General features: G+C 48.4%; 1 protein-coding gene across 2 annotated transcripts; it reads left to right on the top strand.

Annotated features, from left to right (window-relative positions):
* Nucleotides 1-474: 474 nt before the first annotated feature.
* LOC3291814 (serine-rich adhesin for platelets) lies at nt 475-11371 on the top strand. Of its 2 annotated transcripts, none has more exons than XM_061661605.1 (6): nt 475-1932; nt 2056-2333; nt 2415-2512; nt 2604-2878; nt 3031-4683; nt 8534-11371. In XM_061661605.1, the coding sequence occupies exons 2-6, from the start codon at nt 2331-2333 to the stop codon at nt 10606-10608; spliced, it is 4104 nt and encodes a 1367-aa protein (XP_061517589.1). In that variant the 5' UTR covers nt 475-1932; nt 2056-2330; the 3' UTR covers nt 10609-11371. The 2 variants fall into 2 exon arrangements, with proteins under 2 accessions (XP_061517589.1, XP_061517590.1); XM_061661606.1 differs by having other exon boundaries at nt 656-720.
* The last annotated feature ends 198 nt before the right edge of the window (nt 11372-11569 follow it).

Genomic DNA, 11569 nt, shown 5'->3' with positions numbered 1-11569 from the left:
TCGAATAACATGGATAATGAGTCAAAAATTCCTGGATCTTTAAAATGTATATTTTGTTTTAATAAAAACTTTGTCAGTTTTTAATAACTTCCCTCCTTAATACAAATATTTGAAATGTGCCATGCATTTTAGCGGTTTTTTGCTATGACATTTCGCTCTGAAAACTTGTCTTTAATATCCTCCTCAGCACGAAATGTCACATTTGCATTGAACTGGTATTTCTCAATAGCACGCATAAGCGGACAGCCGGATAAACAGAGCTCCACGGTATTCACTGGTATAAAATCGGCAAAAAACATAAAAATATGAATAAAATTTTGATAAATTGTGATCAAATAATACAAAAAAATATTTGTTTATAAGCTTTAAGATAAATTGTTATCAATTGTTTAAAAAAGTGTTTTTTTTTTTTTAATTTGCGAGTAGCTTCTTAGAATACCATAATTAAGCCTAGATATTTTTTCCTACGTAAATGAAGAATAAATAAACCTATTTATTTAAGAAAAACATACATTTCCCCCTTCTAAAGATAAATTATTCCTTCCAAATGAAACGTCCCCATTTTGTCAACACAGCCCAACTGCCAATTGTTTTGAAATTCAGCACTCTATCAACCTTTGGTGTGCTTATGAACCTGTATACCTATAAACCTTGACCCAACACTGCATCGACCGAGCAGGGTGAAAACGTCCCAGTCCTTCATTGGGTATAAAATTCTCGGTGAGTCATGACGTGTATTTCGTAGCTTCGGTGATCTCTGGTTCTTCAACGCCCTTGGCTGGAAATTAGAGATAGAAAGAAAAGACAAAAAAAGAAAGGATAAACGCTTCATCCTTACGCGAACAGTGCGTTTCACATAATCGTCCTGGCCAGGAGGGGAGCGCACCCAACCGTTGGTTCCATTCAATAGGCGCTGAAATTCTGGGTAAAAATTTTCAGCTGTAGCACACGACGGGCAGCGCAGCACTTCGCTAAAAAGAAGGTCCGCCGCCATCTTGTCAATCCGCAGGGTAAAAGAATAAAGCGAACGTCGAAGGCACTGTTGCCGTGGGGGCGCTACCGATATTGAGTACCGATAAAAAAAGAGCCTGTAACAGATTGCATTTGATAAAGTTAATTTCCGTGCACTAACTACCGAGATAGAGCGAGAGAGAGAGACATTATTTTGGAGAGAAAATCATGATTGCAAATATAATTACGTTGCCATACAGTGTGGTTTCCCTTTGTTACCCTCCGCGCGAAGGTCGTCATGTGCGTGTGGAGAAGGGGCGGAGGGAATTTGCCATTGTTACGTGTACGCTCGTTGAACGAGTGTAGTAGTGTCTAAGGAGGCCGATGTACCCAGTTATTTTACCGTAAACCGAGATACGTACGATTTTGGCCAGACAGGAATTTTCCTGCAGCGCTTCCGCATATCAAAAGTGAAGTAGAGGTTCATCCCGAGCGGAAAGTTAAAAAAGCAATTTTGTCGTAAAAAAGTGAAAGTTAGCCGTACGGGCTAGAGAGCGCGTTCACGTCAATCAAGTGAACCAAATTTGGACGCATTTCGACGGTGCTACCTAACTGCGCATTATTTGCTGTGAGGCTCATTATTAGCCAACCCACACACACACACACACACACACACACACGCACATGCATGCATACGCATTGCCCCAAGCGGTAGCGCTAGCGGAAACGCCCTTTCATTTGCTGCCTCGTCATTCGTGAACAGCAAATGTCATGGTGCACGCCATCATCGATCCCTTCGGGAACGGACGCGACAAGTTTTCGGCAGACGCCGCTAGGTGGCGCTGTGCCTGCTACCAAAGCAAAGCTGGTTCGCCGTATCAACACGGTATGTCGGTGTGGCAAAGCTGTATTCGACCTTTCCCCGTGCCTTCGACCTTGTTGTAATTGTAGTAACGCACATGCTGCTAATTGTAAACTAGTGTAAGGACGAAAGTGAAGCAAGCGAGCGGCGTGAAGAACCAGAACACACCGAATGTGTTGATGATGCCCCATCCAAAGTTAGACAAAGTGTGAACTAAAGCTTGATTTACCTCTGTTTTGCAGCTAAAACATAGATTGTGCTAGAGACACAATACCCACACCCCTCACCACCACACAGAAGTGATCATATGATATATGCGTTGTGGCTTTGATGCCATATGATAAGGCCTGGAAAGCGCGAGATGTAACCATCCTCCGTAGGGGTGGCCTATGAGTAAGAAAAGGATTTAGTTTTTAGTTTTAATTGTTATCGAAATAGCAAACTGGATTGTAAACATTGATATCACGAGCACAGAAAGTTACACCGTTTTTTTAGTGTGTAAATTGACGGCTTCAAGATGGTGAGTACGAATTTGCGTTGTTATAAGGTGAGATAAGTGGGAAGATTATCAGTAAAATATTTTTTTATTTATTTTAAACAGCCACGTATCGATCCAATGAAACTGCTCGTGTGCCTCAGCGTGCTGCTGGCACCGAACGGTGGCATTCGCAACGCGGGGGAAGTGAGGCGGTTAGCAAAGTAAGTATTGGTTTGGCGTTAAAAGACACCTCAACCAGAAAATCAGATTTCTAACGTTTTTTTGTTATTTTTTTCTTCTATTTCATCACAGCTTAATGGCAAAGTTTTCGAAGAAATTAGTTTCGAAAGCCATCTACATACAGATACTGAAGTGCACGGAGACGGAGCTGTTGGGGCAGTTCATGCAAACCGGCGGTTGGTCGTTGGTGCACATGTGGCTGGTCGATGGGATCGGCTCAAAAAATTGGCCCCTCATCCAGGAACTGATGGAGCTGCTGCTGTGCTGTCCGGTCGATGTGGAGCGGCTGAAGATAAACAGCACCCCCCGGCTGGTCAAATCCCTGTCCACCGACAGTGCCAATGAAAGTAAGTGTTGCAAGCTGTGTTTGTTCGCACCAGCGCGCGTGCTTAGTAGTGTGCAGTTTTAAAACGATCATAGGAGTCATGTGTTTTCGTGCTGATTGGTATGTGTGTAATATCGATTCTTTTTTTTGCGTGTGTGTGCTTTATTTAAACAGGTGTAAAGGTTCTTGCCTCGAAGCTGGTCGAACAGTGGCTGTATATTGTGAAAGCCCCGAAACAGCTGTCACCGATGGTTCCAATAAATCAATCCGAACTGCCAGCAATCACTGGCCTGGCGGGGACAGCTGACGGGAAGCAAACGGGTGCCGAGGCGGCCATTGGTCAAGCCCCAACGGTTGGGGCTGCTGTTGTGGGAAAGCAGGGGGTAGCAGACATTGCCGCGGGGAAAGAGCAACAGCATTATCAGCGCAACGGTTATGGGCCCCATGCCGCCGATTCGGGCGAAGTGGACGGTCAGACCGAGACGGCAAACCACGATGGTATGGTGGACGGTGACAAAACAACATTCCAACCGACGGGGGAGGCGGCAGCAACAGTGGTGCCGGCAAAGAAGACATCACTGGTGCTAAAGATCACCACCAAGAACGGCAAGCAGGTCGTGGCGAAGGTGATCAAATCGTCGACGAGCAGGAAAGGTCAGCGCGACTCCGCGGACGGGCGTGCGGCAACCGATGGGGAAGGCGCACACCCGGACGATGGTGACGAGGAAGAAGATGACGACGACGACGAAGAGGACCAAGAAGAGGTGGTGGTTAACATCGAGTCCAGCAAGCCCAGCGGCGAGGAAGCGACGGTCGCCGCACCAGTCGCGAAGAAGGACGATCAGCTGAACGCGGCGGAGACGAAGAAGGTGGATGTGGTACCGAATGGAGGGACGGAGGGTAGCAAGGAAAGAAATTCTTCTTCCTCGAAGGACAAGGATCGCCACAATCACTCGCATCATCGCGAACGGGAGCGGGAAAAGGACCGAAAGGGCAGCAGTAGCAGCCGTTCGTCCTCTTCCAAAACGTCCAGCAGTAGCAGCAGCAGCAGCAGCAAGCATAAATCGTCTAGTAGCAGTAGTAGCAAGAGCAGCAGCTCGAGTTCTAGTCGCAGTAAGGATAGAGACCGTCACGGTAGTAGTAGTAGTAGCAGCGGGAGCAAGCACAAAAGCTCCTCCTCCTCTTCGTCCTCTAAGTCAGGCAGCAGCAGCTCCAAGAGCAGCAGCAGCAGCAGCAGCGATAAGCATCGCGATAAGGACAAATCATCGAGCAGTGGAAGCAGGGATGGTAAAGAGTCCAAGGCCCAGTCCGCATCGCCCAAGCTCGCCCGGGCTCGCTCGCGGGACGACAGTGTCGGCGGCTCGAACGACAGCGGTTCGGAGACGAGCAGCGTCACCAACACTAGCGCGAACGATTCTAAAGTGGCCAAGTCGACCACCATTCCCAGCAAGAAGGCTTCGATCTCGATCGAGGTGCGCAATCCGGAGAACCGGGTCAAGACGGTCAAGACGTACAATTCACAGTTCCGTTCACACGGTCTGATTGAGGAAGCACCACCGCCACCGTCGCGCAAGGGGTTGAAGAAACCGTCGTCCGCGTCCTCGCCGTCGACTGCTTCGCCTGCTGCGACCGCTGCGTCCAACAACTCCTCCGGCAGCTCCTCCGCCGTGATCGGGTCGACCGCCACCGGGACGCTGAAGCGCAGCTCGCCGACCTCATCGTCGGGCCGGGACGCCGTGCTGGCTGGCGTGACGGCAGAGAAGAGGGCCAAGGAAGATCCCATGGAGCGGCCGGGCTCCATCAAGCTCATTCCACCGAAGCGTCAACGTAAGTGCAGTTACAGACTGACCCTGTTTAATTGGGCGTCTTTCTCTTTGTCTTTTGCCTCATTTCAGCTCATTATGTGTGTGCCGTCGGTGGTTGGGGTCGGTTGATGGCTGCGGCCGAGTGGCGGGTGTGTATTGCTGTGCCGCTCTGGTAGGTGGTGGCCGTACATCTACGGGCTGATTGACCGCGTGGTGGTTTACACAGCAGGACACATCGTTTGTGCGCCGTTTCTCTCTATTCTGTGCACACGCGTTGAGTATGAATTGTATGCGAAAGTCTCGGCGGCGGCAGTGCTGCTGTGGCGGGCTTGCCGAATGCTAGAAGGATGACCCCCTCCGGCGCTAGAAGGATGGCGGCTTCCCTTATTGCGGTTCCCGACTATCACGATCAATAATAGAAACCGTCGTGCGGAAAAATGTTTGGTAATGGGGGGTGGTTCGTCTCTTAGCACTTGTTACCTTTCTACAACAAAAAACTCGCTCGTTCGCAAGGGGCGCGCGCGAGTGGACGTAATTTAAAAAAACACTTTCTTTGACCACAAGTGAAATTTATTTACAGGTTCGGTTATCTGTTTGTGTGTGTGTGTTTTTTTATATTTTTTCATCTACGCATATATTTATAATACGTACGCAGAAAAAAAGAGGATCTAAAAAAACGATTCGCGTCCGCTCTTTCCTTGCGAGAGGACCTATAATGACTGGAAAATTGAACGAGTCGTTTGTAGGGTCCCTTGCGTTGGGAAAGCGGTTGCGTGAGAGCCTGAAAAACAAACATGATCTACCCGAAAATAACATATTAAACCTCAAAGGATCCTCCATTGCGTGTGTCAGATACCTTAAATGCTAAAAAAGCTAAATAGAGTCTAACAGACTGTTGATAGAACTTTTATTACTAGACAATTAGCTTTTGTCTGTCTAGGTTCATTTTACTTGGCGAATGAGGAAGCCAATTAAGTTGCACGCATCACGTCGTTCCGTTCGTTTTGCGAGTATTTGGCCTAAGGCATTGTTGCAAAGCAGATCATTACGAGAAAAAACAATATTTGCACATGTTTCGTCTGTATGAACTATGTTTAATAGACAAAGTACTGCTTATTTATGTGCTTTTTTATAGACAAAGGATTGTTTGTTTATAAATCCTATTTTGTTATTTTTTACACACTACATGCAATCAGCCCTCTTGCACGTTCTAGTTACAAGTAAGGGTCTTGAAAAGGTCGTAAGTTACGATTTAGTGTGTTTTTGTTATCCTAAACGAACGCCAATTCCTGGAAATATCCACGCCAACTCTTAAGAACCCGTTAAAATTTGTTAATCTTCTGCGCTCAATTAACGTCTTTGTATATATTTTTGTTTAAATTTATCATTTCATTTTGCCTTATCCCCCCGTATCCGTGCTACTCAAAACCGTCTACATGTAAAAAAAGAATATCGCTCAAATAATGTACAGCAATCTCTTACACCCCCTGTGCGTGTAGGATCGATGCTATTTTCTCTGTTGTATTGTTGTATGTGACGGTATAAAAAAAAACTCGAAAAAGAAAATATATGTAAAGCGAGACCAAGCACACAAGCACAATAAATTTGAAACCCGAATAGTCAAACTTGCGAGATGATGAATTCCTTGACATCCGTTGGACGCTTCCCTATATACATCAAATCAATCATATATGACATTTAACTACCCTTTGGCTTCGTAAAGCATATTTTCTGTAAAATATAACGCTCCACATTTCCCCCCTTGACGCGCAGTGTCGCAACAACGTGATTTTATGTACACGCTTAAATGTAGATTACTCCCATCAGATGGAGTGTGGTTGTGTTGTCTGTGTATAGATCATAGAACAAGGTTTAAACGATGTGCCCTTGATGCTTTCCATTGATAGTGTAGCCCTCGGTGTAGCATAGATTAGAACCGTCCGACGACGCTGTGGTTCTTGGAATCACAGATCTCGTCCGTTATTGTATGCGAAGCTCGTTGAATTGGCCGAGCTCTCTAGATCAGGATGTAGCGTAGCCGTACCAAAACTAAGCTATCATAATTTGAAATGAGGGTCTTGGGGCTTGAACTCAAGACAGGTTGCATATTTGATTAGCACTGCATGTAAAACGGCCATTTGAAAGGAATGCCTTGTGTGCAGTATTTTGCTTTATTAATAGCATTGCTATTTGTGTACCCCATTGTATGTATGTACACGTACCTTCGGGGCAGATGATAAATGACAGCATTGAATCATATTTGATACGTGTTTTATGTAACTAAACAAATCTTCAAAAGCTCTCGCAACCGCTTCGGGGGAGCGAGATGAAGGATGAAGTTTTAAAATAGATTCGTATGAAGTGCTCAGCGTGTCTTACGCCTTTCGCGATGCAAATAAACCCAGCATACGATCGGTTACATTTCTCGAGCTTTGTTTGCGTCTGTTCGGTGATAGTGTTTTTGAATTGCGATCGCTTTATCCTACAGTTCACGACCGAAAGTGTTTCGGAGTTGTTCCAGCTGTCCGTTACCTTTCCCAAGGCCATGGATGTGCGCCACGGCTAGGGCGCATGCCTGGAATGGTACGGCGCGAAAGTAATATGGAACTGTGTACTGATTCCTGAGAATATTATTCCAAAATTGTATACTTTTGTATAGATAATTAAAATAAATTATCTAGGTCAGGTCATAAGAGAGGGAGAGAGAGAGAAAGCGCGCGCGAGAGAGAGAGAGAGAGAGAGAGAGAGAGAGAGAGCTAGAATTTTGTCTGCCGTTTTACACGGTGGATGAACACCAACCATAATAAGTAGCAAAACAAAGGCTAGACATGATTAATTATACGAGATAGCCTGAAGTTGGCTGCTATTACTATGTCTGACTAGCAAAGTAGTTGTAAATAGAAAGGCCAGATGTGGGGCACAAGGGCGTAGTTTAAACTTGTACGCCGATCTGTCCATTCAAACGTTCTTTACCTTTTGGAATTGCTGAATTTTACTATAATTTTTTCCTTTTTATATATTACAAATGACTTTACAAAACCAGATAAGCACAGACTGACCTCACGGTTAGGGTTGACGAAAACAATTCTCAAATGCGTACTATGCAAAGACATATTACCTGCGGAAAACCCTTCTTCTCCTAACGAAGCACGTGGCTGATTCCATAAGAAAACCGTTAACCGTTGCGCCAGAACACACACCAACACGGGGCGCGCACCGTTCAAAAGATGTTCCGCCATTCTCATACCATACGCCGTGAGGAGAGCGTGCGCAGCGAACACGCGTAGTCTACTGTACGCGTTGGTGTTAAATGCACTGCTCCGCGTTTCTATTATGTATTTCACCATACTGTGAAATTAATCTAATGTGGGTTAACCAACAACAGGCTTTTACTCAATTATTTTGATTACCATCAAAGCAGAAAAATTACTTCATTTTAAGCTCGTAGTCGGTGCGGGCTCTTCAGCGTTGCGTTTCAGCTTTTCAAACCCATCCGCTGTTCAATGGTATTCCGCACGATAGCATAAGCACGTGCAAGGGTTAAAAAGAGCATATATGCGACCCTTGGGCGCATAAGGGATTTTAGGGAGTTAAAATTATTTAGTTTTAGGTGCGTCCAACGGGCGTAAAGTGTCTTCCCTTACAGGTATCGCCATCCAGTCCATCAACCTACCAACTGCCGGCAGCGCCACCCTCAACCCCACCACCTTAAACGGCTCATTTTTTAAATATTTCATTCCTTATATGTTTCTATGTACACAATACAAACGTATATTAGAAGCAATAAAGGAGTTATCGCAGCAGAACGCTAGAATGACTTTAGTATACTGATGTTTTGTTTTCTATTGCTCTCCAAACGTTTTTACTTTTAGATGCCTTGGTCGAATCGGACATGTTCATGGACGCACTGTCTGCCACGCTGCGCAAGGACGTGAAGAAACGGAAAAGGCGCACGAGTGGCTCTGAAGGGACCACTGCTGGTACTGCCACCGCTCCCAACAGCAAACCGACGGGCGAAACGACAACCACCACCACTACCACCACCGCCACCACTGCAGCAGCCGGAAGCAAACCAGCTGGATCGGACGCAAGCACCACAGCAAAGGCGAACGCTCCCGGTAGCAGTCCTACCAGGACGGAAGAGCATGCAGCGGAAGCAACGGCGCCCACCCCGACCACTCCTACCTCACCGAAGGTTCCTACGATCGCACCGATGTCCTTCTATCGGGACACGCTGGCGGAGCAGGAGGAGGAAACTGGAACCGAGCCAACGGCCGGAGAGGATGGTGAAAAGAAGAAGGATCAGGCGGAAAGCGATAGCACACCTACTAGCAATGGTGATGGTGCGGAAGAGAAGAAACCCAGCGCGAGGAAGAGTGATGACACGCCGGGAGACGAAGATGGAGGTGATCATGCTGACGATGATGATGACGATGATGACGAGGGACCGGTCTTGAAGAAGTCCAAACGGGCCAAGTGTGAGCTGAATGAAGATGATGATGAGGAAAAGGGTGCGGAAGGGGAGGAGAAGAAGGTGAAGAAGGAAGGAGAAACCGTGGCCGACGACAAGACTGAGCTGATGGACGTGGTAATGAGCGACGTGGAGAAGAAGATTGCCCAAGAGGCGGAAAGCGGCGTAAAGAAGGAAGAAGGTGGCACGGAAAAGGAAGACGAGGATGGCAAGAAGCCGCCCGGTCCGGGCTGTGGCCCCGACGGGCCTCCGGGCGTGCTGGTGATTCACCGGCGCAAGGGCCCGAAGAAGCAGCTGCGCTGGCGGGTGGCCGAGGAGCTCGAGGAGGTCCGTTACTTCGAGCTGGACGTAACGGAGCGCTGCAACGTGACCAAGTCGTTCACCGACATGAAGCAGATGGAGCGGGTGGACGAGCGGCAAAAGTTCATGCTGTCGCGCAAGGTCGGCTCGGAAGACATCATGGTCGAGCGGACGGCGTGGCGGCCGCTGCTGCAGGTGGACAACGTGCCCCCGTCACCGGACGGCAGCCAGAGCCTGGAGCGCAACGTGCAGCGGCAGCGCGAGCGGGGCTGCCTGCAGGCGCTCTACTTCAACAAGCACATGATACCGGACTCGCCGGCCGAACCGGACCCGGCGGACACGTACCAGACGGCCGATCCGGTGCACATACCGCTGGAGGACGTCACCGGCAATCCGGACTCGGTGAACGATTTCACCAGCATGCCGTGGCCGGATCCGCGCTCGACGCCGCCGCACGAGTCGGGCGCCTTCAGCTCGCCCTTCTTTCCCTCCGATCTGCCGCCGGGGGCCGGCTTCGGGGCGGGCGGTTTCCCGCCCCCGTTCGCTCCCGGTGCGGCCGCCACGATCGGGCCGGGACCGTGGAATTTGGGTGTGCCGGTCGGTGCACCGGGTGTTGGCGCCGGCGGACCCCGGGCGGGCGTGCTGCCGCCGGGCATGTTTCCGCTCAGCCAACCACCGCCCGGGCTGGTGGGGCAACCGGCGGCCGGCGGCAGTCCAAATATGCTGAATCTCCCGCTCAGCATGTCGCCGAACGTGCCACCGCCGGGAATGTTCCCGGGTGCTAACAACTTTAACGCACCTCCGCCCGAACTTGGCCTGCTGGCGGCGGGTGGTGTCCCCGATATGGGTGGCAGGAGGGGCGACGGCTTTCGCAACGGCCCGCCGCCCCATCAGCAGTGGACGGCAGGCGGTAATCGGCCGTTCGGAGGTGGCGGTAACAATAATCCAAACCGGGGCGGCGGCGGCGGCGGCGGAGGTTTCGGAAACCGTGGTGGAGGCGGTAACTGGAACAATCGCAACCAGGGTAATAACAACAACAACGGCAACGGCAACCGCAATGGCGATCGCAGCCGGATAGGCGACGATGGGCGAGGCAATTTTAGGGGCCACTGGCTGCAGGGAGGCAACCGTGGCCACAACAACAATCGTGGCGGCGGTGGTGGCCGGAAATGGTAGCAGCGGATGAAGACGGATCAGGATGGTGATAGCAGTTCGGACGAGCGGATGGATCTGTCCTGAGACGTGAGCGGTGGGTGTGTGTTTGTGTAGTTTCCGTCCCATCATCCCGACCGTCGTCGTCCCACTGTGAAAATCTCGATCTCTCTCTCGTGCGCCTATTTGTTTTTCTTTGTGGTAGATGCTTTGTAGAAAGATTTCACGCTGCTTTGGTTAACTTGTTTTATGGAACTACGTTTAGTGTGCCGTATAGCGTTAGGAGCTTAGTTGTAATAGAACAGTGGCAGGGTTGATTGCAAATAGGATCGGCGAACATTGTTAAATGGGAACCGTTGGAATATAGCAATTTAGGGAACCGCCCTTTTTGTGTACATATAATAGCAATAGCGAAGTTATGAGGGTGGGCACGTCGCATATCTAAGTTGATAAAGAAAGATTGCAGTGCTTCAGAAAGCAAAGCATTTACACTTAGCCCTGTAATTATGTAGCTGGGGAATTTTATTTGCCTTTCTGGCGGTTTGGCGCATATCTCGTGTTGTTGCATAGGTGATAAACGGATCAACAAAGAACAAGCGCATTAGAAGCGAATCAAAATCGCACTCGATAGAGAAGATAGCAAGATTTAAAAAAAGAAGGGTTTTGCTCGTGAAAATATTGTACAAATCTCTAATTTACGATACTTAAGATAGAAAGTATGTAAACCCACAATGTTGCTGTCGATTTGAATGATAAAGAGAGGAACAAACGTATCCGGTTGAATGAATGCTTTGAGTTTTTGCGTGTTTTTGTTGCAACTTTATACAGATAAGAAAAAAATATGAACTGTGCAATGCCTTTTACACCGCATAATCGGTTGAGTGCTAGCAGAGTCGATTGAAGGAAACACGTTTTGGAGCAGGGATCGTAATTATTTGTCGCTTGTTTATTCACTATATCTACTATCGTCACCGCTATACGTTGC

Source organism: Anopheles gambiae, chromosome 3 (assembly GCF_943734735.2).
Source record: "Anopheles gambiae chromosome 3, idAnoGambNW_F1_1, whole genome shotgun sequence".
Taxonomy (NCBI): Eukaryota; Metazoa; Arthropoda; class Insecta; order Diptera; family Culicidae; genus Anopheles; species Anopheles gambiae.
The sequence above is the reverse complement of the archived record's forward strand: the minus strand, read 5'-3'. Positions and strand labels throughout refer to the sequence as shown.

Excerpts from the sequence above, each read along its gene's own strand:
- LOC3291814 (XM_061661605.1), top strand. Across the intron at positions 2,513-2,603 it reads GAAGTGAGGCGGTTAGCAAA|CTTAATGGCAAAGTTTTCGA; the intron begins GTAAGTATTGGT and ends ATTTCATCACAG. Across the intron at positions 4,684-8,533 it reads CATTCCACCGAAGCGTCAAC|ATGCCTTGGTCGAATCGGAC; the intron begins GTAAGTGCAGTT and ends TTTTACTTTTAG.